We start from the raw sequence: 27,778 nt of genomic DNA on the forward strand, positions 1-27,778 counted from the left end.
ATAGGTAATGGAAGTTAGGAAGGAATTATGGCATGATGATCATGATCTCATGCAAAGGAAGTGTTACTCAAGAGATGTAATTGTGCACAGCATCAAATATCTGATGAAAAATAGTGTTCCAAAACATTCTTACATTTTACAGATCAAACATTTATTCAAGTTTCTATCTATCTATTTACACTTACTGAAGTGAATGAATTACATAGTTACTAATGAGAAAAAGGAAATTAAGCACCTCTTTAGCTGCTTCTCTTCGCGAATTCAATAGGAAGTTGAATGGCTTGAAAAATGAAAAAGATAACATGTGAGATACACTATAAAACAAGTACTTTTAAATACCAATCTGCATAATGGATCATGAATTTCACGGGGAATCTTCGAGCATCATTCCCTTCATACTTTTGGCCAACCAGATAGCTGTCTCCCTCGGTGAGACCTTGTTCTTTCCGAAAGGTTTTAGAACAACAGCAAGCTCTTGTAACCTGTCTTGCTCCAGCAAATCAGCAGATAATTCTAGTAGACCTTCAAGTGCATCTGCCCTCTATCTAAATGACTTGACACCTAACATTTCCTTTACCGGCCTTTCCTCCTCTGCAGCCGGTTCTGGAGAATCCAAATTTTGTGGACTGCTGTGGTTTCTCACATCAATCTCCTTACTATGGACACCATCAGGGATATTGGATTTGAGAATCGCTGATCCAGCAGAAGAAGCAGCGTTTGGAACCCCAACCCCCAAGAGCACCTAGACTGTCATTATCAACTTCATCTCTTACCGCATTCATCTGTTTCCCAGCGATGACGTTTCTGTCCACGGTGTCCATCACTGGCTGCTCACTACCCACTCGGAAACTACTCTGTCGTATGACATGTATGATAAAAAGATGCATTCCTAGAGACCAAATATCTGATTTAAAACCATAAGGGATGTCCGCAAGAAGTTCAGGGCACATGTAATTGGGAGTTCCAACTACCTGTAACAAAAACGTTATCAGCATCCTAGAGTCTCGTTCATCCTTAGTTATTTCATAACTACTTCATTTGATCAGGTTTGGTTTCTCTGTTCAGTGCAAAAATGTTTAAAATAAACTTCCAAATCTTATTTAGGTATTTGCAGCCCAACACCACTGACAATGTCCTAATATTTTAATATTGTTTTATCACCAGAACCACAGTTCTTGAATGTACCCTAAAGCAAGGTCCAAATGTACATGTTTCCAGATCAATTGTTTCGCTTTAAGGGATCAAAAAGGTCACATCAGGATATTCAAGCTTATGGATACGAGCATATGACTTGAGTCAAGACAAAGTTTTGCACTTCATTGCACAGTATATCAAAACTAGACAGTAAATTAAACGGCAGTATGTATCAAACACATACCGAAGAAGCCAAGTCATCTGCCTTCAATGTTTTTGCAAGCCCAAAATCCCCTGCGACAAAAAGTATTGTCAAAATATTGCATTCATCTCAACTTCAGCGAAAAAAACACCTGCATTGAACTTACCAAGGCGGACATCTTGTTCCCCGGTGAGAAAGATGTTTGAGTACTGCCAGAACAGGCGTAAATTACCTTGGGAAATTAGGAGAGAACAGCAAATACAAACATATTAAATATCGAAATGCATACTTTAAGGTCACGGTGCAGCACATCAATATCGATGGCATAAATGGGCCAAACTATTGACGAGTGACATAAATGAGCTATTTCCGATAGTTCGATGACATATTTGAGCCTTTTCCGATTTAACTAATCATTATACTCAACAGATTAAGCTAAATAATATTTTCTTCGTTGAGTAAAACCCCTCAAGACTCCTTATTTAGTAAATTCAAATAGAAACAAAAGGATAAAGAGAAAAATCCTTAACCAATTAAGGAGTTGTTTGGACATACAATCTGTACTTCAAATTTGAAGTTTCGATTTGAAATTTGGGTTTGTTTATAACATTTCGAACAAAACCTCAACTTCAACTTTGAAATTTTCATTTCAAATCCCAAATTCACGTAAAAGGTAGAATTTCCATTCCAAATCATGACTTCAAAGTTCATGTCCAAATGCCTACTAAAAGGGACAAAAAATGTACCTCTTGATGAGCAGATCTCCTGCATCTCTGCATTTGTCGAGCTAAACGAATCTTTTTTAACACATACCTATCAATACCATAAACCCCAAAAAACAAATTTTGTAAACCAAATCAATCTAAGAGGATTCAAAAAGCTCACATTAAGTTAGATAAATAAATAAACTAAAGTTTACTTCTCTCTCTCTTGCTTGTGATGCACTAAAATTGCTGCACCAAAATGCTTCACGCCCAATTTGTTCCATTAACTCATACTGAACCATTCTTGATTCCATTGCAAATAAAAAAAAATTAAAATTATAATACAAATTCAATCAGTTACTGTACATTTTCTTCATCATTAGTCAAACCCCACTTTAATTTTTGGATTTGGCTGCAGTTTTTCCTAACCATTTGTATATAAATTCCAAAAGAAACTACCATACATACAAAGATTACTTCTTTATCAAAGATAGGTAAGATTGTTACACAAATGGCCCTTTTGGGTGCTCAAGAAATGACATATAAACTGTAAAAATTGCTTCTTTAAACAAAAATAGTAAGATTAGAATCAAGAATGGCCTTTTTGTTTTTGGGTACTCAAGAAATGACATTTAAACTGTAAAAATTGCTTCTTTATACAAAAATAGTAAGATTAGAATCAAGAATGGCCTTTTTGTTTTTGGGTACTCAAGAAATGACATTTAAACTGTAAAAATTGCTTCTTTATACAAAAATAGTAAGATTAGAATCAAGAATGGTATTTTTCTTTTTGGGTACTCAAGAAATGACATTTAAGCAGCAAAAATTGCTTCTTTATACAATAATAGTTAGATTGGAATCAAAAATGGCTTTTTAAGTACTCAAGAATGAAATCTAAACAGCAAAACTTGCTTCTTTTTCCAATAATAGTAAGATTGGAATCAAAAATGGCTTTTTGGGTACCAGAAAAAAGGGAATTTAGAAGGACCTTTTTTTTAAGTGTTAGAACACGCACAAAAACCTTTTAAAGTTTGACCCGGAAATGCTTAATTGAAACATTTTATTACGTGTTCAGGTATTTAATCGGAAGAAAATGTAGTTTGAACGTTTGAATGCACTTATAACAGACTAAATTAGGTGTCATTTATTTTAACTCTACAGGTTTTCAAAAGGATGTGAATTTCCCGTAAAAATGTTTTTCTGTTTTTTGTTCCCCATCCAATTTAATTGAGTTCGTTGCTTTTTTGTAAGTGGATCTGCATTAACTTTATTAGTTTAATGAAATACTTTATCTCTCAAAAATATAACAAGTTCTGATTAAAAAAATAAATCCTGCTGGATTCCTGCATAATTAATATACTGTTGGTTTTCAGAACAAAACTTCAAATAAATCTAATGTCTAATGCTTTTCAAATCCTCCTAGCCATGGTCTAATTGCAATAATTCTATTCTTGCTAAGAAGAATGCCCATATTGTGGCAATTGAGAATTTTTATTCATCTTACCATTTAATAACTCATAATCAGATCTTAATAACTAACTATTTGCAACTTGATAATTTAATCCCAACCAAACTTATATATATATATATATATATACACACACACACACTAATACTAATTTCAATATAAATAACTTATGAGAATATTTATATATTATTTTACACTAAATATAATATGAATAAAATACGGGCAATTTGCATGATTGGCCTTATTCGAGGTGGTCTTTAATTTTCGTCCTTCGTCTAAAATACACTTAGGTTCTGGTTCAGGCTCCGACTGAGTAAAAAAAATCGCAAGACACAATTTCATAGCAAAGTAGACCTATTTGGGCAAAAGTTGGGCCAAAAAAAAAAAAAAAAAAAAAACTACCTTCCAAAATTTCTCAAGGCAAATTTTGTCTTATAAGGCAGAATTTTCGCGAAGCCTTACCTTACGAGATTGTTTTTATTTATTTTTTATTTAGTGGGTGTTCGAACTCAGAACTTCGAGATATTTTCGGCCTCTTTTTTAAGCGAAGAGCAAACTTAAAGACCAGACCAACAATTCGAGGGGCAAAAATTAAAGACCATTGCCTTTGAAGGGAAATTCGCGCAAAAAAATGATAAAATACATATATTAGTAACACACGATTAAATATTTCACAGTGTGTAACACCTCGTACCTTCGGGCTAAGGTTTGACTCGTAAGATGATAATATAATGGAACCAAGATGGAAGATGTAGAAAGTGTTCTTGAAAACTAATCAAGTTTGTTACATCCCGTATCTTAGAACAAAGGTCAGACGTGTATTGTTGGAGTTTAGCGGAGAATTTGAAAGTTTGTGCGTTTTGCGAAAATGGTCAACATGCCTAATTCGGGCACCCATAACCCCTTGATTCATTGAGAATTTGAGAAAACTTAAAACATGAAAGTTGTAGACCTTTGAAATACCTTTCCAACGATATTTGTAACAGCTCAAACGCAGCTCTGTGCTAAGAGTTGTGTCTGTTTTACTATCACTGGACGGAGCAGAATTTTCAGATTTTGGGTTACGTTTTTTATCCTTTTCCTACTCGAATTCGGACTCCTTATTTTATTATTTTATGAAGTAAAAACGTCCCTGACACTATTCTAAACCCTAAGAGACTATTTATTCTTTCTCTACCTCCATCCCTAAAGAACCTAGACACTCCAATCCTTTAAAAACCGCAACAAATCATTCTTGCAATCAAGAAAAATCAAGAAACCTTCAAGAGTTTTGTTTGACAATCTTGTTTCGTGAGGTTTCCTCTAAGGTAAATCTTTCAATCAAGAACCTTTGAATTCTACAAGGTTACATCTTTTCTAAACATTAGAATAAATCCATCCACCCCGGTACCCTATAAAAATCAAGAGTTATAAAGAGTTAGAGAAAACCGTAGTATTTTTCTGTTGACTTTCACTCCGACCAGCCATATTCAATTGGTGTTTCCCGGTAATATAACTGTTGGATCAAGCCCAAATTTTAACTGAGTATTCATAACATATAAGTCTAAAATCTAAACGGTGGACATTGGATTTGGAGGTCCGGAGCAGTACCCTTTGAGCCACGAACAGTAGCTACAAAAATCAGTGAAAACTCAACTTTAAGGGTTCAAGACTTCAACTTTGGAGTTGTTTCATCAAGTTCGTTGCTTTAAAATGTTTTTGGAGCAAACGAGGTATGTAGACGCTATCCATGTGTGGGAACATCCTTGTTCTTCCCCATGTTTCAGTATTCCATGATTACACACACTAGGTTTTAGGGTTCTACGTATATTCATGATAAACCCTAGACATTTGAACCATGATATATTATATTGTCAGTTATAATTCCGTTTGATTAGTCTTAATTTACTGTTTTGGTGATTGAGACTCAGTCCGTAATCTATGAAAAACCCATAACTTATATTCCATGGGTTATATTACACAAGATATGAGATATTATGCTTATTTCCATGAAAAGCTTGTACATATATATTTATTGTCATGTCTTCATGTATCCATGTTCATGTGAAGAACCAGAAATCATGTCTTCAGTTATCTTTCATGTTCGGGAGTTGTATTAATACCGAGAAGGCTCAGATAGCCTGAAACTACATATGCCAACATAGGATAAGGATCGCTCCGTCCAGTTAGGACGATTCCTTCATGTTTTCCCCATTGAGGGATTTTGGATCCATTCATGTCATGCATGTCTCGTACCCTGGCAAGGTACGCGATGGCTTAGCTGATCGGGCAGAGATCAGACTCCACGTTTCTCCCCGTGGTGGTTCATGTCGGTATTACAGTTACTATTATGTTTTCATCTCAATTACAGATTATTTCATATAGTACTCATGTTCATGTTCAGTTTCAGTATTCAGTTTCAGCTTCAATTTCATGTCTATATATCATGTGCCTGCTTATTCTCTCATGTGTTTACATACAAGTACATTCAAAGTACTGACGTCCCCGTTTATTGCCTTAGGGGCCTGCATTTCATGATGCAGATACAGACTTACAGGACGACGCAGCTGCTCTCTAGGATCACTCGTATTAGCCCACTTTGGTGAGCCCCATTTCATTTGGGGCTAAGTTAGTCTTATTTATTTCATATCATGTCTAGTTAGTTCAGTTTAAGGTATGCCAGGGGCCTTGTCCTGTTAAACAGTTTAGTACTCAGTTGTCATGTTAGAGGTTTTATAGACTATCACAAGAGTTATGTCATGTCAGATATTTCTCAGTTTGTAGCCGTTTTGGCCCAGTACTATCATTATGGTTATTTCACACTTACTTCCGCTTTATAAATCAGACTTCATGTTTTAGTATTCAGTTTATGTATGCTTTATGATGCCCATGTTAATTCAGCAAGTCATGTGGTTCGTTCGGTCACATGCAACCAGGCACCGAGTGCCGTGTTACGCTCAAGCCATAGTTCGGGATGTGACACAGTGAGAAGAGAGGAAAAAAGAATGAGCGGAGATAGAAAAAGATGTAGCGGGAAAAAACCTGAGAATATCCCTGATATTTCTTGGTAGGCTGTTGTCTGATAATTATTAGAAAATTATTGAACATTGCTATAGGACAAAGGAATATGCTTCTAATGGACAACAGACAAATACATAAGCAAAATAAGTTAGTTGTGTTGTCAATTTCTATATATAATATTTGAGAAAAGGCCATAAATAGTCCCTTATCTATGGGAGTAGGTATAAAATGGTCCCTTAACTTTACACTTACCGGTTTTAGTCCTTTAACTATCCAAAAACTTATCAAATTTGGTCTCTATTTATTTTTTTGTACAAACAGCATACAAACTCATAAACCTTCATGAGATTAATCGTTAAACCATTCCTCAGACCTATATTTCTCTCTCCCTGCTTCTTTTTCCTCAAGTTCCTCTTGTTTAAAAAAAAAGAAAGCATTCTGGCACTGGTGTCGCTCTCGAGTCTCTAAAATTCGAAAAGATAAACTCAGGCACAAAAATCCTGTAACCATTCTTCTTAAACACTACTAAAAAACTGGTAAAAACCGATGGAAAAAATTGACGGAAAGATAGACAGATTTTGTTGATTTTTTCAATAATTTTTTTAAATCTTTTTTTTAAAGAAAACTGACGGACTGCGTCGATTATTTTTTGCACAAAAATGCGCGAAAAAATATATTATTTGTTATATTATTTTCTAAAATAAACCGATGGAGGCCGTCAGTTTTTTTTTTTTTTATATAAAAAAAAATCGACGGAGACGGAGTCCGTCGGTTTTTAGAGCGAAGAAACAGTATAAATTAAATTAATATAAGTATATGAACAAAAAATATTAGTGGTTTAGTGGTAAAGCCCTTTAATTCCAAGGAACATACCCGGGTTTGACTCCAAGTTCCTACATTTCATTATTTAATTTTCAAAAAAAAAAACAATGTGAGACCGTTAGTTTTTTTTAATTTTTTTTAAACAAACCGACGCAGTCTGTCGGTTATGAAATGCTAGAGAGAACTTGAGGAAAAAAGTTGAGGTTAAAGAATGAACTTGAGGAAAAAGAAGCAGGGAGAGAGAAATATAGGTCTGAGGAATGGTTTAACGATTAATCTCACGAGGGTTTATGAGTTTGTACGCTGTTTGTATAAAAAACATAGATGGAGACCAAATTTGATAAGTTTTTGGATAGTTAAAGGACTAAAACCGATAAGTATATAGTTAAGGGACCATTTTAGACTTATTCCCATAGATAAGGGACTATTTATCGCCTTTTCTCTATAATATTTCCTGATATAAATAACACATCCTTTATAGCACTTTATCTCGTTGACCCATTCCCAAGCCTGTTAGTATGATTTTGACCCATGGGGATGGTTGGTACGGCTCTCGAGGTGGTCGGGCGAGATTGATGATGACTTTTGTGAAATAGAGCCTCAAAGTGAAAAATGTTTGACCATAGTTGACTTTTGAGTAAACAGACCTTTTTCAAAAATTTGTTGATTTTAAGAGGTTTGAATGGTCAATTATGACTTGTTGGGATGTTTGGTTCGATTATCGGAGCACCCCGGAGCATTTTGGGATGTTGGTTGGAAATTTGGTCTTTGGCCGTTGGGTGTTGACCCAGACAAATAGACCTTCGTTGGGAATTTCAAGACCGCGAGTGTGTTCGTAGCACATTTTTGTGTATGGGTGCATGTCTGGTTTGTATCTGGGAGGTCTCGAGTGATTGCCAGATTTCGGGGTTGAGATAGTGAAAAACCAGGAAAAATCTAATGTCTGGTGTCCGACGTAGTGGACCCGCCTAAGCAAGGCCTGGTCCGCTATGGCGAGTAGGGGGAGTTTAGTGTTGAGTCACCATAGCGGATGAGGATCCGCTGTGGCGGACTCGCAATAGCGATAGAGTGATCGGCCAGCGGATGACACGGATCGGAATGCTATTTAATGCTAAGTTAAAACCCTTCATTTTCTATCACTTCATTTGTTGTTCCTAAGCAAATTTTGGGGAGATTTGAAGAGATTCTTGGCTGGTTTTCTCTTGTGGGTAAGTTCTCTAACCTTTAATTCATTCTTTCACCTTTCTTAGTATTGAATCCATGCAAGAAACCATTAGAACTAAGAAGGAAAGTGGGTTTTGATGGTTTCTTTATTAGTTGAGTTTAGTCTTTCAATATGAGATTTGTTAGTAGATTTAACTACTTTAAGCATGGAATTTGAGGAGATAGTAATTAATAAGCTTGAATCTTCCATTAATGTTGATAAATTAAAAGCGGGAAAGTTAGGGATTACACCCAAATTGGGATTTTTGACTTGAATAACGAAATTGACCTATACTTGAGTTAATTTAGAAATTGAATAGTAGGATGGAACTTATAGAACGTTGAGTTACCAAATTCAACTTTGAAATACCCGCTTTATCCTTGTGGGCCTGTTTCCCCTTTTTTCATAGTTGATTTTGAGTCGAAAGATAGTATAGCAATATGGGTATCGTTCTTCCTTATTTCTAATTTAGAACTCGATTATAAATATACTTTGGTACTTGGAGGCTCTCCGAAAAGGAAAGGCCAAGACTTGATTGTTCGTGGGCTCTCGCTCGGATGCCAGGTAGGTTACGGCTTGCCTCATGGTTAGACTTTAGTTAGCGAAGCACATGTAGAGTTATTGTCGGAGAAATCATGTTATGCCTTCCGGTATGAAGTTGGGATGGAATATTTAGGTTGGTACTGTTGTTTGGTTGTGGGCTTGTTGCCTTGCTGTAATCTATTGACTTGTTGCCACGTGTGTAACATCAAACTTGTTAGTTAGTTAGCATGTTGTGATTTATGATACGATTGACTCACTTATCTTGACATTATCATGGATAGAGGAAAGAACTTGACTTGATGTTGATATTGTGATATGTGTATCCATGTGTGGCACAATTGAGACTAGTATGATACCCTCGATATTGTCACTTGCATTGCATTCATCCTCATTTTCATGATACATTGATATTGCATGTGACTGGTGTTGACTATGATAAGTGAGAAGAAACCATCTGTAATTCTTGGGACATATTGATAGTGAAGTCGTCTCTGGGCTGTGTGCGCAGTGACTGGTACATGGCCTTCACAGGTATTTTTGTTGATTAATAACACTTCCTTTATTTATTTATTATGATGAAGTTTATTTTTGTTGATTAATTTAATAAAATGCTTTTAAAAACCTATGGTGTGTTTGGTAGGCAGGAAGTTTTTATTTATTTTCTCATTTTTGGTGGGTCAACAATTTTGAATTTTTTTTCTATAAAAAACGAGGTCATTAAAAATAAGAAAAATTACTTTTTTAGTGAAAGAAGGGAAACAAGTTCCGTAAATGACATTTTGTTGTTCTTCATTCTCCAACATACCTCATACCACCCCACTCCGATAGCTTCTACTTCCACCACCCCTACACTAGGGGAGGAGCTAGTAAGGTGCCAGGGATGAACCCCCTTTGGTCAAAATTACACTCTATATAAGGTTAAAATTATATTTCTATATATATAATAAATGTGGAACTTCTTTGGCTCCTTCGTCTTTTTACTTCTTCATATTTTTGAACCCTCTTAATAAAAGCCCTAGCTCCACCACTGCCTTGCACCCCTACCTCACCATTCTTATAGTATTTGTCAAAATTATATATAAATATTTTTAAGATAATATTTTCTGCTTATTTTTCAAATACAAAAAATATCAAAAAAAAAAAACACTCAATCACTTATTTTTCGTTAGAACATTTTTCGTGAAAATATTTTTCTTCATACCAAACATAACGCTATGCTTTAGATTTTATACATTTTAGTTACAGTGCATACTCCCTTGATTGAACAGTACAAAACCCCCCACCTCAATTTAAATGTACTCCAGAAGAATTAGATCTCTAATAAAACAAATATCAGGACCATTAGTTTAATGATTACTTATCTTTTTGATTTATTTGTAGACTGACCTCTCATAAAGAACTAAAAAATGCACTATCGATGACTTGTTTTAGCATTTTCATTTAATTTAGACGAGAAAAGTACACAGCAATTAACATAAGAAGGCTAATGAGTAATGGTAGACCACTAACCTCGTCACACCCCTTTTTTTTCCGCTTAAATTTTATTTACTTTCAAAAAAAATAAGAAACAAAACTTATTCTAAAATGTGTTCATGTTTTTATAGTTTTCAATTTTAAAAAGTAAGACTTACTAAAAAATGGAATAAAAATTAAAGTACTTAACTAAACCTAAAAGAATTATTTAACCGCTAAAAATAACGTAAAAACTTAAGTTCGGTAAAAAATTAGGTGTTCACAGAATGCCCCTCTTTGCTTGGAAACATGAAGAGTTTTCGGGCAAAAGTAAGTTTCTTGTGTTGATTTTTGACCTGGCCATTATTTGAATGGCAAAAAAAAAATAAAAGAAAAGGATGTGACTGAGTCCTGGTTTTTGGCAGCCTACATATCTCGGGATATAACGGAATCAGGTCACGTGTAGTTCAACTAGGTAGAAGGATGGAATGATGAGTTGGACAATTGATTGAGGCTCCTTCGAGGTTTCGGTCCGTGGCTCCTGTTACTACATAAAAAAAAAGTGAAAATACAACAAAAGGGGAAATGAATTGGTTAGAGCGCTTTGTCCGGGTGAGGACCGCGAACATTATCCCGGCTGATTATATACCCTTTCCGGAGGAGTGGAACAATAACCGTAAGTTTCTCAGTTCTCCCTTCAATAATTACTCTTGAATGTTTTGTCACACTTGTATTCACACTATTTCTCCCTTCTTTTTTTATGAGCCGTGGCATGGATACCCCCGACCGTCCCGAACATGAATGAGTGGGTTGGAGCACTCCTTGGTCAACACACCCATGAACAACCGGCATGGGAATCTGTCGCGTGGCCTATGGGTTGCCCAAAATCACGGTAATACTATATTTGAATTGGGATATAATGTATCTTACCTTTTTTCCTTTCCTTTCTATAATCTCTTCGATATTTAGGTTTGCCCGAGGGCTCGGTGGAGCCCTAGACGGGAGGAGACGCCGAGCAAGCTATGCCGGTACCCGAATTTGATTCAGCGGGGTCATCCCGTATTATTGTTCTTTGAAACAATAAAAGGCGGATAAAGCCCTAGGACCAAGGGCAGAAACCGAGAAAAAGGGCAAGGAGCATTGTTCCGACTCTAATAGATGAAGCGGAGCCTGATTTAATTATTCGAAAGGTCGGTGTGGCCCCCTCTATCGAGTCTGTTCCAGAGGAAGAAGCCACCGTTCCGCCATTTCCTTCAGCCAGAGAAAGACCATCAGCTCCGGCTCTGTACACAGGTGGGGAAGAAATCCTTTATCCGGCTCCTCTAAGGTCAATTGAATATGTTGATATTTCAGGTGATGCTTCTTCTGAGGAGATTCCCCTGCAAAGGACTAGGAGATCCTGGCTTGACTCGACTGCCGAGGCCGAACAAGGAGTTGAGTCGATACCTGACACCGAGGCTCCGGTGGATGCGGCTCGATGCCGTTGGGGACCGGCAGACAACATCCAGAGGAACTTGCTCCTACCGAGGCTCTTGGTCTTTGCTCACCGCCTCTCCTACTCTGCTCGAGGTCGGACAACCTCGATGATATGTTCTTGAAACCCCCTCCCGCAATCGGAGAAGCTTCGGGGTTTCGGACATCTTCTTATCTCTCGAGCCACGAGGGCAGCTAGCCGATCCACCTAAATGGGTGCAAGGGAGAGCACAGTGAGCATCTTCCCGGCTCCAAGTGTGGAACCTAGGAGGACAAGATCGGCCGTGATTACCGTCCCCGAGGACTGCAGCTTTTTGTCTCGTCCGGTGGGAGTAGCAAGCTATCTGAGGCCCCTCGTCTCGGACTCGGATAAGCGAAAGATGGCCGGAGTCCCCTGGCAGAGTCTCATTAACGAAGGCATGCACGCGGGCAATCGAGTAAGCTTATCAGCCTATCCTTGCATAATTCAATGTGAATCTTAGTTTCTCGTTTAACTTCTCATTTCTTTTACAGAGTGTGATGCTCGTTAATGAAGCCTTCATCCGTGCTCAGCAAGAGGTTGATGACCTTAGAGGCCAGCTGGATGCCCAGGGTCAGGAAACGGAGAAGTTCCAGCATCTTTTGCAAGTAAAGGAGGATGAATTGAACCGAGCTGTTGCCCTTACCAATCTTTAACCGGAGCTCGACACAGCGAAGGCCGAAAACCTTCGGTTAAAGGATGAGCTGGCCGGGATGGTCGAGAAGAACCGGCTTCTGGAAGTGGAGAAGGTCGGCCATAGCCAAGATAATGCTCGTTTTTCTTCAAGGCTTAGTGAGCTCGAAACCACTATCTCTGACTCGGGGGGAGCTTCGGTCAAGTCCGATGCCATGAACATGGCCGAGGCGGGCATTTGCTGAATCCAAGAGTGCTAAGTATAAGGAGAAAATGAGGGTGTTCGAGCGAAAAGCCGAGGACAGGGCCCGAATATGCGACGAGCTGAAAATCGAACTCGAGGAGACGGTCGAGATTAATGACCTTCTCAAAGCCGAGCTCGAGTCGGCCACTCAATTCCAAAGAATCCTCGATGAAGAGAGAGATGAACTAGTGGTTGTTTCGGCTCAAAGTGAGGCGATTTGGCGAGAAGCCCTAAGGAGTGTGGAGGCTGCCGAGGCTCATTCCACGATTGCGGTGGAGTATGAACAGTGGAAGTCTCGAAGAGCCACTCTTGAGCAAGCCGAGCGTGATTTTGCGGATCTCCCGGCCCTAATACTCGAAGCTAAAAGGACCAAGGAAGAAGCTAAGAGAGCCCCCGATACTGACTCCGAAGACTCCGAGCAGATAGTATCTGAACATTCTGGATCCAGCCACACCAGATAGACTAGGGCCTATATTTAGCCTTTATTTTGTCTTTTGCCTTTTTGGCTTGATTTTTGTTTTTCAAATTTGTAGGAATATTAGGTGTAAAAAACCTACATATATGAAATGTGCATTTTTCTTGTTGACTTCCTTTATTTTTTTGTTTGAATGCTTGTTATGACTTTTGCCCGAATTGTTGGTCCGTTATAAGGACAAGCATAGACTTCGGAGTCATTTTTTCTGACTATGCCTGTATATTAGCTTTTCTCTTCGTCCGGTACATTTTGTCTGGGAATTTGATCTAGTGGTTTGCCCATGGGACTTATTTATGCTCTGTGAATTCAGACGTCTCCGAATCACGTTAGGCATTTTTAGGGCCGATATTCTTTCGGCTATTCATTTATCATAGATTAGGTTCGGACACCTGAATCCCTACCTTACCAATTTCTGATGTAGCAGTCCCCATTCGAGGGTGTTAAATTGATGTAGCAGTCCCCATTCGAGGATGTTAAAAGATTTTGGCTCGGTTCAATGTGACCTTGTTGCCTTTGTCGAATTTCTACTGTAGTGCCTGAAATAGGGTATATGAATAAAGCGATGCCGAAATTCGGCGGTAATCACCGGGGTAGGATGCTTTAACAAGAAGACATATCCGAAATGCAATAATCCGAATTTTTAAATAATCTTTGTATTGCAGAGTATTCGTACGTACATAATATGAGAATTTTGTCCGTTTCCTTCTGTTTTTGCCGAAGCAAATACTAAGTGGACACGATTCATTCTGATCGTTTGGTCCTTACATCGAAACCTAATACAGAAGGTCCGATTTTGGTTTTGCCGTAGCAAATATTAAATGGACACGATTCATTCTGATCGTTTGGCCCTTACATCGAAACCTAATACAGAAGGTCCGATTTTGGAGGACCCAACGGCATTCTGCTTTGTTGAACTCCTCCGTTTTCGACTAATCGGGGTAAACCTCGATGTGGGTATAGTAGTCCCCTAGTGCTTATCCGAGATACAAGATCGGGTAAGCACTATCAAGTCCCCACTCGTAGGATGTGGCCCCGAGTTTCCGGGCATTTGTCATCGTCTTAATCTAGTAACACGTTGTACTTGTTGCCTCATTAAAAACCTTATCAGAAAACCCATTTTGGGACAAAACCGTACTAAGGAAAAGAGTGCAACACGTGTTTTCAGACCTAGCACCTAACTTTATTCGGTACTGGACTTCCTGCAAAAAAGAAAAGACATAAATAAACACGTGTCCATACCTTAGCAGTAGTATCTCTTCAAATGAGCCATATTCCAGTTATTGCGCAACCGTTGCCAGTCCATGGATTTCAACTGATACGATCCTTTGCCCGTTACCTTGGTTATCTTGTACGGCCCTTCCCAGTTCTGATCCAATTTTCCATCGTTGGGATTCTTGGTGTTCAAAATAACCTTCCGAAGCACTAAGTTCCCAACTTGAAAATGTCGAAAATTGGCCCTCCGGTTGTAGTACCTTTACATTCTCTGCTTCTGGGCTGCAATACGGACCAACGCGTTTTTACGAAGTTCATCCGTGAGATCGAGTTTTACGGCCATGGCCTCCTCGTTTAACCCCTCGGTGGTGTACCTAAATCGGAGACTCGGTTCACCAATTTCTACGGGAATTAGGGCTTCGGCCCCGTAGACCAACGAGAAAGGTATTTCTCCAGTGCTTGATTTCGATGTGGTTCTGTAAGCCCACAATACCTCCGGTAGTACTTCCCTCCAGTGATGCTTTTATGTTTCAAGTCTTTTCCTCAGATTTTAAATTATTATTTTATTCGTGGATTCCGCCTGTCCGTTCGCACATGGGTGATACGGAGTTGATACGATTTTCTTGATCTTCAACCCTTCGAGAAAATCATTGACTTTGCCGCCAACGAACTGAGGACCGTTATCACAAGTTATATCGGCCGGGATGCCGAAACGATAAATAATGTGGTCCTATATGAAATCAATAACTTCCTTTTCTCTAATATTTTCGAAGGCCTGCGCTTCAACCCATTTGGAGAAATAGTTAGTCATAAATAAAATAAAACGGGCCTTACCTGGTGCTCATGGCAATGGACCAACAATGTCCATTCCCCACTTCATGAAGGGCCAAGGTGATATCACCGAGTGCAGCAACTCCGCGGGCTGATGAATCATTGGGGCATGTCTTTGACACCCGTCACATTCCCGGATAAAATTCTTCGAATCTTCCTCCATCTGGTTCCAGTAGTAACCGGCTCTGATAATTTTTCGGACTAAGGCTTCACCGGAGTGATTGCAGCAGGTCCCCTCGTGTACTTCTCTCATCACATACTCGGTTTCTCTGAGACCCAAACACTTGGCCAAGGGTCCGAAGAAAGACCGTCTATATTGACCGTCTACCAAATAGAACCGCGCTGCTTTATCCTTAGTGACCGTGATTCTTTTGGGTCACTCGGGAGCTTTCCATCTTGCAAGTAGTCGATGTATTTGTTGCGTCAATCCCAAGTTAAACCCATTGTGTTTATTTCAGCATGCCCGTTTTCTATCGCCGAATTCATCAAGTACACCACAGTCCCGGGGTTGATTTCTTCCCTTTCGACTGAAGATCCCAAATTGGCCAATGCATCGGCTTCACTGTTCTGCTCCCTAGGTACATGCTGCATGGTCCATTCTTTAAACCGGTGCAGTATCACTTGGATTTTTTCTAGATACATTTGCATCCGTTCGTCCTTAACCTCGAAGACGCCATTCACCTAGTTAACGACCAAGAGAGAGTCGCATTTTGCTTCAATTATTTCGGCCCCCATACTCCGAGCTAATTCCAAACCTGCAATCATAGCCTCATACTCGGCTTCATTGTTAGTCAATTTAACAGTTCTAATGGATTGTCGAACGGCATCCCCTGCAGGGGTTCTGAGGATGATTCCTAGGCTGGAACCTTTGAGGTTCAATGCCCCGACCGTGTGTAATGACCAAATACCCGAAGCTTTTCCCGAGTTTGGCAGAAGTTCTTTCTCAACCTCAGGGACCATAGCCGGGGTAAAGTCTGCCACAAAGTCGGCCAAGATCTAGGACTTGATGGTCGTCCGAGGCTTGTATTCGATATCATATCCGCTAATATCTACAACCCATTTAGTTAGTCTATCCGATAATTTCGGTTTATGCATGATGTTCTTTAGAGGGTAAGTAGTCACTACACATATCGGATGCCATTGAAAGTAAGGCTTGAGCTTTCTAGAAGCACTTACTAATGCCAATGCCAATTTTTCAAGATGGTGATAACGGGTCTCCGCATCCCCCAAAGTTCTACTCACATAATATATGGGGAATTGCGTACTTGATTCTTCTCGGACCAAAACACCACTTACCGCTACCTCGGATACGGCAAGGTAGAGAAAAAGCTGCTTGTCTGCTTTCGGTGTGTGCAGTAGAGGCGGGCTGGACAAGTACCATTTCAATTCTTGTAAGGCTTTTTGGCATTCCGGTGTCCAGGTGAAGTCATTCTTCTTCCTTAATAAGGAGAAGAAATGGTGACTCTTGTCCGAGGATCTTGATATGAACCGACTCAGCGCCGCTATCCTTCCAGTGAGCCTCTGCACTCCTTTGATGTTATTTACCACCTCGATATCCTCAGTTGCATTGATCTTGTCCGGGTTGACTTTAATTCCCCGGTTAGACACCATGAAACCCAGGAACTTGCCCGACCGGACACCGAAAGCGTATTTCCCCTGGTTGAGCTTCATATTGTATTTGCGGAGTACATTGAAAGTTTCCTGCAAATGTTTTAAATGGTCCTATGCTTCCAGGGACTTGACAACCATGTCATCAATATAAACTTTCATTGTTTTCCCTATCTGTTCTTTGAACATCCCATTAACTAGAATTTGGTAAGTTGCACCGGCATTTTTTAATCCGAAGGGCATGACATTGTAACAGTAAATCCCATACCGGGTAATAAAGGATTTTTTGTCTTGATCCTCCGACTGTATCCGGATTTGGTTATACCCGGAGTAAGCATCGAGAAAACTTAATATCTCATGCTCGGCCGTCGCATCGATCATTCTGTCGATTTGAGGCATCGAAAATGAATCCTTCGAGCATGCTTTGTTTAGATCTTTATAATCAATGCACATTCGAAATTTATTACCTTTTTTCGGCACCACCATTACGTTAGCCAGCCAATCCAGGTATTTTACCTCTCGAATAAAGCCTATTTTTAAAAGCTTTGTTAACTCATCCTTTAAGAAGGCGTGCTTTGGTTCTGCCATAGGCCTCCGCTTCTGCTTCACCGGGGGAAATCTCCCGTTGAGGCTGAGCTTGTGGGTCGTTACTTCCGGTCGCACACCTATCATATCTATATGGGACCATGCGAAATAATCGGCATTAGCTTGAAGAAATTTAATTAACTTGTTCCTGAGCTCCGAGGTTAGCCCCGTGCCCAGGTATACCTTTATATCCTGTAGATATTCAAACAAGATGACTTGCTCCAACTCCTTTACTGTAGACTTGGTTACATCCAAGTCATCCGGCAAGACGAATGATCTGGGTACATCGAAATCATCTTCTTCATGCCCTAGGTCCAACCCCTTCTGCTCCGTTATCGAACCCGTGTACTGTAGTTGCTATTTAGAGTCCTTGCCCACGGTTGACTCTTCTTCTTTTTGATCCGGTTTTTTGGGAAGGGGTGACGCCTTCTCGACCGCGAACATTTCCCATGCAGCGGGCTGTTCACCTCGGATGGTTTTTATCCCCTCCGGGGTCGAGAATTTCAGCAGCTGATGTAACGTCGATGGCACGGCCCTCATGCTATGTATCCATGGTCTACCCAGCAATGCATTATACTTCATATCTCATTCGATTACATAGAACACCGTTTCTTGAATAGCGCCATCAATGTTGGCCGCAAAGAAATCTCCCCTTCGTGGTTTCACTCGCCATATTGAACCCGTCGAGCACTCGGGCTGCGGTACGATCGATCGAGTAGCCTTAGGTCGTTCAACCACTCTCCACCGGATGATGTTGGCGAGATACGGGTCAATCAAAATACGTTTAACTTGTGATTTAAAAATAAGAATAGAAATTACCAACGCATCATTGTGCGGTTAAATGATGCCTTCTGCATCCTCATTGCTGAAAGTGATGGAACCCTCAGGCATGAAATCACGACTGCGCTTCTCGCGTACAATGGAAACCTTTGTCCACTTCATCATTGGGCCCTGAGGCGCATCCATACCCCTGATTATCATGTTGATTACATGCTGAGGTTCCACCGATTCAACCCGTTTGTTTGACTCCCTTTCCTTGTAGTGGCCTTTAGCTCGCTCAGCTCGAGAATTCGAAGGTGACCATTTTTCGTAAACGGGCCACCTCTCTTAATTGGCGGCGGTCTTCGGTTACGTGCCCATGAGGTGACCATGGTATTCACATATCATGTTCGGGTCCCCACGGGATCTTCTCAATGGTCTCTGCTTCTGCGATACGGCCTATGGCCGAGACAAGATCCGAGGTATTGTTGTATTCCGATATCCTTGGCGGGTCTACGGTGGTAGCCGATCTTCCAAGCATCACTTCTAAATGACGGACTCTCGTTCGATGGCCGCTCGGTTTGTTTATCTCCCCGTGGAGAATTGGCGGGACCACCCCTCGATTTTTCCTACACGAAGCTTGGCACTCCGAGATAGATTATGGCCGATATCTTTCCCTCGATGGTCTTGACTCGGATCGTAATTTTCCTCGATCTCTCGTGAGCTTTTGTTCATATACGGCCCGGGGAATGGGTGGGTCATCCGACTCGATATTCGATTCGTATCATTTGTGGACATCCACCCAGTCGACCGTATTGTAAGTTTTCCTTTTTCGAATAGGTTGTAGCTCCAGGATTGAGTCCTTTTGTAAAAGCTTGTGCAGCCCATTCCTCTAGAACCGGAGGGAGCTCTATCTGTTCCCTTTGGAACCGGTTTACAAATTCACGCAATAACTCATCATCCTTTTGGGCTATACGGAAAATATCTGTCTTACGGGCCTGTACCTTTTTGGCATCGGCATGAGCTTTTATGAATGCATCCACGAGCATTTCGAAAGAAGTGATTGCATGCTCAGGCAGATGGTCATACCAAGTCAATGCTCCCTTTGGATGAGTTTCCCAAACTTTTTCAACAACACGATTCAATTTCATCCTACTTCAAATCATTGCCTTTTTATGGCACGGGTGTATGAAAGGGCTTGGCGTATTTCGGATATCCGGCATTTTGAACCTCTTCGGGATCAGAGCCGCACTATCTTTCCTTCGAATGATCCTTTGGAATGGGGAGCCCCGAGATCGTCCACCCGAGAGTTATATGTTTTCACTCTCTTCTCGCCTGAGCTTTTGCCATATGTTTCGAGCATTCTCAAAACCGGTGGATGAAGTTCGACCCATTACTCTCAACCATCCGGTCGTCCTCGGGTTCGGTGAACTTTTCGTCCTCTCGTTTCATCATTTTTGCTTTGCAACTGTCTATTGTGACTCTTGTTGGCACATCCTCTCTGTTCGCAATATTTCAAAAATTAAAAATAAGTTAATATCGGGGTATCGAGCAGTTTTCCTTGTTTAGTTTGAACGAGTATTTAAGGGATCGGTGGGGGTGCGGCATTCTCCTGAGTTCACGGTGTTTTGTCGAAAACGGGGCTTGTACCGATAATCCCCGTTCCCTGTTCTCATTTTTTGCCACAATCTCGTTGTTGTTGACGTGACGGAGGGATTTGGTCCGTTTTCAGAAACGAACAAAGATTTTTTCAATCTTAATGGGTAAGAGATAGAAACAAGATTAAAGACGCACTATTATCCACGGTGGGCCCCACGGTCGTTTATCCCGGAATTGGGTGATAAGTTGAATTTGTAAGTGAGGTATAGAATATGTGGATAAGCCGTAACACCCCATAAACTTGAACTAGGTGTGAATATGTAAAAATCTAGTATTAAGATGATATTTTATCTATATGAATCAATTCTTGATGAATTCAGGTGGAAGATGGTAGTTTTGAAGTCAAACCAACAATTGAAGTTCTTAAGGGCTCTTAAATTCGCCAAAGTTTTGGTAATGCTCCTTTTCCGGGCGATTTTCATGAAAATTTGTTCAATTTGGAAAAACTTCTGAACAAAAGTTGTAGATCTTTGAAATAGATTTCCAATGGTATCGCCCGGCAAACGGAGCTACGTACAAGAAGTTATGCCCATTTTACCGAATACTATGGAATCGACACACGTTGGAGTTTCGGGCGCGTGCGATGGACATGCGTCGCGCGCCGGACAAACCCCTTCTCTGAATATTGGATGGTCGTGCGATCGCCCGCGTCACGCGATCGGATAAAGGCCTCGGTCAAAAAGTCGGGTTACGCGTTTTAAGTTATATTTAAGCTTGGGGTTTATTTCCAACAACCCTAGTCACGAAAAATCACCCTAAAGTCAGGAAGAATAAGGAGCCTCAAGAACCTAAAAGGGTTGCAACATAATCCTTTCCAAAGTGATTCCTAGGGTTTGGGTGTTCTTCATTAGAAAAGTGATTTGTTAAACTATGTTTAACAAATTAAGGTATGTCTCCCTTTTAAAAATCTTATTGTGATTTGTATGTCTCTTTAAAAATAAAATTCTTTTTGAATATAAAGGTAATTGATATGTCTCTTTTGCAAACTCTCTTGAAAGATTGATTCTTTATAAAAGCATGTGTTGAATGATATGATGAATTGGTTTTACACTCTGAAATTTATTACATGTTTTGATTAATGGTTAATGTGCGTGAGGGGACACGCCCACATTAAATCTAGATTGTAACAAACCCTATATATGTATGTGATATTATGAATCATTTTTTCTATAAGAGATGATCGGTGATGATGGTTAATTTTTGGTATTGATGATTTTACAAGGTGTTGATAAAGTAATTATCTATGATATTATGGATTTCGTAATGGCATAGTGAACTTTAATGCTATTTGATGGTGTGACTATTTGAGACAAATTGTGAATCGGCTTCTATGCTATGAATTTGGTTGTTGTGTTTAGCTACTCGGGAGGAAGGGTAGCCACTATGGATCCTAGTGTGTCATTGTCTAGCCATTCGGGAGGAAGAGTGGCCACGGCGGGTTCGCTACTCGGGGGTGTGATGTATGCCTAGCTATTCGGGATGAAGGATAGCCACCGCGTACTACATAGTCCGGTGTGATTTATGCCTAGCTATTCGGGAGGAAGGATAGCCACCGAGAATTATATGTTCCGGTGTGGTGCGCTATGCGCGATATGCTTGATTCTTGGGTTGTATTGGCATGTGTGACATTCTTATTCTCTTATGGAATTGTTGATGACTATCTCCGATTAAAAATGGCATATTTGAAGTTGTAACTTAACAAGAGGCTTCATAAATGGGTTTTGATACTTATTATTGGGATACATGAACTGAATAACTACCCTTACGTTGATTTCATATGATTTTCAATCGATTTCTTCATGTATTATTTTACTTTATTTTCGTATTATTCATTGTCCCGAGGGCCGAAGTACACCTGCATACCATTGTTGTTTTTGATGGTATGTTAGGTAACGGAGAAGACGAGGTTCGTGATACTCAGGAGGTGATTAGGAAGGACCATTTGCGGATAATTTGGTGAGCCCACACATTCGTTCGTGGGACACCCTGTTGATTTACTTATTTGTTACATTAGTCTTAATCCCGATGAGATAGAAACCAATCCTTTATCTTAGAAGCTAAAGATACATTTGTGGGTAGTTATTGAGTTATTGCCTTGGGCACGTTGTTATGTTTGACAAGCCTAGATAACTAAAGACTTCCGTGATTTAATTCTTATATGCGTGATTCATTTACCTTTATTTTATGGTTGATAAGTTGGCGGGTTCAAGTATTATTGGTGTTGCTTAGGAGTTGTTCATGAGAATATGTGGATAACTTTAATCTATTTTGTGTTTGTGAGGAGTGTTCATGGATTTACGTGCTTTAATATGTGTATATGAATTTATATATCAATGTCTTGAGTGAATATGTTGCTATAGAAGATTAAGCTAATAGTGTTAGAAGAATAAGCTAAAACCACAAAAATCCACTAATTCGGACTAAAGAGAGAGAGAGAAAAACGATGCTTTATATATATTGCTATTACAATGTTCTTGATCTTGAAAAGCTAACCCTTAAAAGTAGGGAAATGCCCCCTATTTATAGTTTTGCCCTATGGGCCGTGTATACAACATAAAGCCTTTTTAGAATAAAATAAACCCAAAAAAGATAAGGTTAGGCCATACGGTCTGACACCCGTACGGTGGTCGGTACAATGTGACAGGACGATGTTGACGCGTGACGATTTTATAACTGATTAACCGGACTAACGGCCACGATCAACTCGGTCATGCTGAAACCGGACTAACGACCACGATCAACTCGATCATGGAGAAACCGGACTTGCTATGATGCCGAGTTTGGTCCGGAGATGTCGGACCAAACAGGTTTGCTTCACTTTCCCTAGGTCGGCGGCGGTGCAATTCCATCGATTCCTAAGGGCGGACTCGGTGACTATGCACCGTTTCTTTTTTATCTCCAGCCCCCGGTCCCATCGGTCTTGCAAATATCCGATTTTTACCGTATACAATTACCAGGGAGTTGGTGAAGTTGGAAAGAAGTTACTCTCTTGGAATGAATTCCTTTTGATTTTCGTATTGAGGTTGAGTTGGACAAAGAAAAAAATCATTTTTCGATTACGTAAAATGTTGTTGTAATTTGTATAGACTCATAAAAATTTTAACACATTTTCCCTTCCCAATTTGTTGCCATATATTTTTAATGTTTATTCTAGGAAAATTTAATTAAAATAGACACTCGAGAAGGAAGACATGGGAACTTGGGTGTCAAATATTTTGAAAATGCTAGCACAAACTGCTGATGGCAAATATTGTCCTTTGGTTACTTTTTAAAAGATATCCTGATGGACGAGGATTGGGAACTCGAGTGTCAAAATGCTAGCACAAACTGCTGATGGCAAGTTAATCCAATTGGCAGGTTGTCTTTTGGTTTTCTTGCTGCTTAATATATGAATCTAAGTCTGTTCCGATATCTCTAATGTACTTTTAAGGAAAATCCCATCAGATTATTTACTTCCAACTTGTTTGAATGGTTGTCACCTATAGTATTATATTGTGTTGTTAGTTTAAATACAGATGTGATCAATTTTTCGAATTCATCTTTTTCATTGTTCATGTAGTGTGCAAAGCATGAAGTGGCTGACATTAGGTTTTTTCTACTATTTTAAGTTTTAGATTCAACTGATTTTGGCTTTTTTTTACCCTTCTAATATCAATTCATGGAATATTTAGTCAATTGTTACCATTATATTTGTATCTGTTCCATTCTATTTAGGTCTATTTCATTCTAATTAAGAGTTATCTAAAGTTAGAGGCTCTCTAAATCTCACCATGCATGATTACAGGAACATACAAGTTAATCAAAAATAGGAACATACTAGTTGATATTAAATATATTCTTCTTTTTCTCCTAATATAAGCTCTTGTTATTCCTATACAGTAGTCGTTTTCCAATTTCTGGATTAGTCTATTAAAGATTGCTAATAGGATACTCCATTTATTAATGTTTCTCTTGATTTTCTCCTTGCTCATTGAATTGGAAAGATCAGTAGAGTTCATACTTGAGAAGATCAAGCGAAGAAATTAAAGAGGCTTCTTTTCTTTGTTACACTAGCAAGTTTACTGGTGAAGGAGATAACTAAGGATATCTTATCTATGTATATGAGAAAAGTCACAGATTGCTTGATGGAGCCCGTTGCGCAAGGGAATGGAAGAAGAAGCATAGATTCTTTTCAGGTAGAAAGACGTATTTCAGTTGAGAAAGAATGCAAAGGACTGCCACTTGCAATTATTACAGTTGCAGGAGCGCGAAAGCGTAAAAAGGCAAGCCCTCATGGGAGGACTACAATTACAAAGATCGTAAAAAGGCAAGCCCTCATGGGAGGATTACAATTACAAAGATCAGCACCGGAGAATATCCCAGGAGTGACTAAAAATGTGTAACGACCTCTGAAGCTATGACACTTGGGAAGTGATAAAAACAGGTAGCATAAACATGGCGCGAAAGCGTTCAATAGACACATATATGCCAAGTCAAATTGTTTAACATAAAAATCATGCCAAGTTTCGATTTTAATCATTTGAATTGATTCAATATAATCAACCACATGCCAACTAATGTTGATAAACCCAAAAAAAAAAATAGTGCTAAATGGACTTAATTTATTGTACAACCCATTCATATTGGGTTAACCAGTAGTCACCCGTCAATATAGACAACTGTTTTTTCATTTGATTTGGTATTCAATACTAATTAAAAAAAAATCAGAATATGAATGCTTCTAAAGGTCCATAGGCTCCGATCAAGTAATTTCTGAGGCATAATCAAACTTTTCCAGCTAATCGAAGAATATAATAAACACAACTACTACATACTTTCAAGAATGGTATAGTCCCAAGCATCTGAAATTTGAAAATATATTGCTTCTTCCACCACCAGCTTAATATCTTTGCTTAATCCATAACTATAATGAGTTTCAACATCACTAGTACACATCAAAAAGAAGCTAAAGTTGACAGAACTTACAACTACCGGATTTCCCTCTCCATCTCCCCTGCATCCGCTCCTCCAACTCCCGCTCCCTCTCCCCCAGCCACTTCTTCTTCTTCTCCTCCACCTCCAACTCCCGCTCCCTCTGCCACTTCTTCTTCTTCTTATACTCCTCCTTTCCGATGAACACCTTGATCTCCTGGAGGCTTTTGACCTCCCTCACCTTCCCCTTCCTCTTGATGCTTCTGATCCCCTTCTCCTTCTTCTCCTCGCTCTTCTTCTTCTTCTTCTCCTCCTCCTCCTCCTCGATCTTCTTCTTCTTCTTCTTCTTCTTCTTCTTCTCCTCCTCCTCCTCCTCCTCCTCCTCCTCCTCCCCCACCCTTTCTTCTACTTTTTCGCTTCCCTGAAGCAAGTAAGTGCATGTAGATACTGCCAGAATAAGAAGAAGAAGAAGAAGATGAGCAATATAATGATGATAATGGAATACAAGATCGACAATATTGTAGAAGTCTAGGGTGTTGATCCATTTATATTTTAATGTTGACTTTGCTCATCTTATGGAGGATTTTGTGCTATCTACTTTTTAGTTTTTAATTGAATCTGTGCTTCTATATATATTGTCTTCACTCCAATGAAGTGAGCTCTTTGCTTCACGATTCAAGCGAGAAACGGGGCCTCGTAGCTTTTTGTCGCTTCACGCTCTCAAAATCACAGCTATGTATAAAGAACAAACTTCACATTTCATTTTGCCACCATGCAATTGCAAGGGAAGGTGGAGAGACTTACCTAACAACCGGTGATACTCTTCTGCACAAGAGTTGGTTGACTTGCCAACTTTCTTGACATAGAAAGTTTCACCTGTTGATTCCAGGTCAAACGTGCATGCATACACATATTGAGCAGTCCTGTCACGCACATCATTATATACAGAGTACCGGATAACCAAACAAAACCTTCCGTCTGAATTCCTCTTTCCTAGATAAATTAGCTTGCCAATGGCATGCTTATGCAGAAGCACATTAGGGTCAACAATGCGGGAGAGATCAACCTCATATGTTCCATCGATGGGTGTATCACCATGACTGTGAATATAATCAACATAATCGAGCTGTACTCCTTTATTGTGCACCTTTATATTATGCTCCAAATTACGGATGATTAGCATAGCTTGAAATTTCTCAGGGTATTTGTACATTCGGAATTTGTACAAGTGATTTTCTACAATTACACAACCACTTGACCAACTGGCTTTCATAAGATTACAGGTGCAAGGTGGCAAAGATTTTGGATGGCGATACTTATTCCAAATCTTATCTTTCAAGCTGAAAGCATAAAGTGTTCTAGTGCAAGTGTATAGACCCCAGTCAGACTCACCTACGTACAGCATCCTCTTGGAGTAGTCAATAATTATAGGATGGGTACTGACCCTTACACATGTCCAAACAAAAGCGGGTTCAGGTAGTGAAAGCCAACCTCGAGAAAGATTATTGATATCCAGCATCTCAAAGTGTGCATGTCTACGTGACATACTACTACAAAGCACATAAAGCCGCATATCAACAAAAAACATAACTGGCTTGGGCATGAAAGCTCTCAACCTTGGGTAGCCCAGCAGCCACTGCCTCTTGGGAATATCATAAACTTTGCATTCTTGAGAGAAAATTGCCGGGTCCTCATGACTGTCGGCATTACCAATAAAGAACACTTTACTGTCACCAGCAGTATATGCAACTTCCCCAAGACGAATATACTCGTCCCAACCGATGTTGACAACATAGTACGTACAACCAGTGTCACAATCCCGAGCAAGCACATTGATACAGGATTTCACTTCTTGAAAAAAGATCACAGTGGATAGCCAGTTGTGGTAATCACCGGGCAAATTGGGATAAGGTGTCATTGCATCACGGGTTTTTTCAGAAACCTCGTCCATTCTCTTTTCTGTACGTACCTCCTACAACAACAATGTTTCATATCATTCACCATGGAATTAATCAAAAAAAACAGAAAGATTGAATGTAGAAATTTAATATTTAATCTGGAACAAGGAATTCAGAAAATAACATCTAACAGTAACAATTACTAGTACTATTACTAGTTAAGTGGGCGAGCATCAGAGAAGTAATATTATTTAATTTGTTTTTCAATGGAAAGGTGAAAATATGATTTAGCAATAGTTTTTGTTGATAGCAAAATATAGTGTTGCCTTTCTGGGTGCTTATCAGTAGCAGCAGCCAAATTGGCACAAAAATAAGTAGCAGCAGCCAGCAGTAGCACAAAAATTCAGCACTCTTTTGTTGCTAATAAGGATATTAACTATTAAGTAGAACTAAAGCAAATAACAAAGGGACGTACAAATTAACCTCTTTTGGGAATTCTTTGCAGTTTCGAAGAAAAAAAAAACTACAAGAACAGATGTTATCTTCTTCTTTTCTTTACAATTCTAAAGATACCCACTGATAATTTAAGAAAATTTAACACCCATAATAAAGATTCAAACTTTACTGAAAAGGAAAAGAATTTAAAACAAATCCAACCCAATACTTACAAATTCAGTGATTCTTTATCCAAAACTAGCTAGAGTTCGGTGAAAAAAGAAATTAAGGTTCAAACTTATGAAAAGGAAAGAACAATCAAACAAAGAAATTATAAGGAGAAAATGAAATTACCTTGGTGTAAGGTGCCCGAGAACTCCCGCTGCCGTTGGAACTTGGACAGAGCAGTGTGGAATGTGGATCGTGTGAGGACTGTTAAGTTAGGCGTGAGGAGGAGGCGTTAGGGTTGAAGTTAGCGTTAGAGGAGAGTAGTTGGACTTAGGAATT

General features: G+C 39.4%; 1 protein-coding gene across 10 annotated transcripts; it reads right to left on the reverse strand.

Annotated features, from left to right (window-relative positions):
- Positions 1-70: 70 nt before the first annotated feature.
- On the reverse strand, positions 71-27,778 carry LOC132068266 (uncharacterized). Of its 10 annotated transcripts, none has more exons than XM_059461800.1 (7): positions 27,626-27,778; positions 25,743-26,910; positions 25,336-25,385; positions 24,993-25,266; positions 1,503-1,568; positions 1,379-1,428; positions 71-971 (listed from the first exon to the last, which is right to left on the reverse strand). In XM_059461800.1, the coding sequence occupies exons 2-7, from the start codon at positions 26,887-26,889 to the stop codon at positions 669-671; spliced, it is 1,890 nt and encodes a 629-aa protein (XP_059317783.1). In that variant the 5' UTR covers positions 26,890-26,910; positions 27,626-27,778; the 3' UTR covers positions 71-668. The 10 variants fall into 10 exon arrangements, with proteins under 10 accessions (XP_059317783.1, XP_059317782.1, XP_059317779.1 ...); XM_059461799.1 differs by having other exon boundaries at positions 24,993-25,236; positions 25,306-25,385; XM_059461802.1 differs by adding an exon at positions 1,186-1,231 and having other exon boundaries at positions 709-889; positions 1,375-1,428; positions 24,993-25,385.

The sequence above is a fragment of the Lycium ferocissimum genome, chromosome 8 (assembly GCF_029784015.1).
Source record: "Lycium ferocissimum isolate CSIRO_LF1 chromosome 8, AGI_CSIRO_Lferr_CH_V1, whole genome shotgun sequence".
Lineage (NCBI taxonomy): Eukaryota > Viridiplantae > Streptophyta > Magnoliopsida > Solanales > Solanaceae > Lycium > Lycium ferocissimum.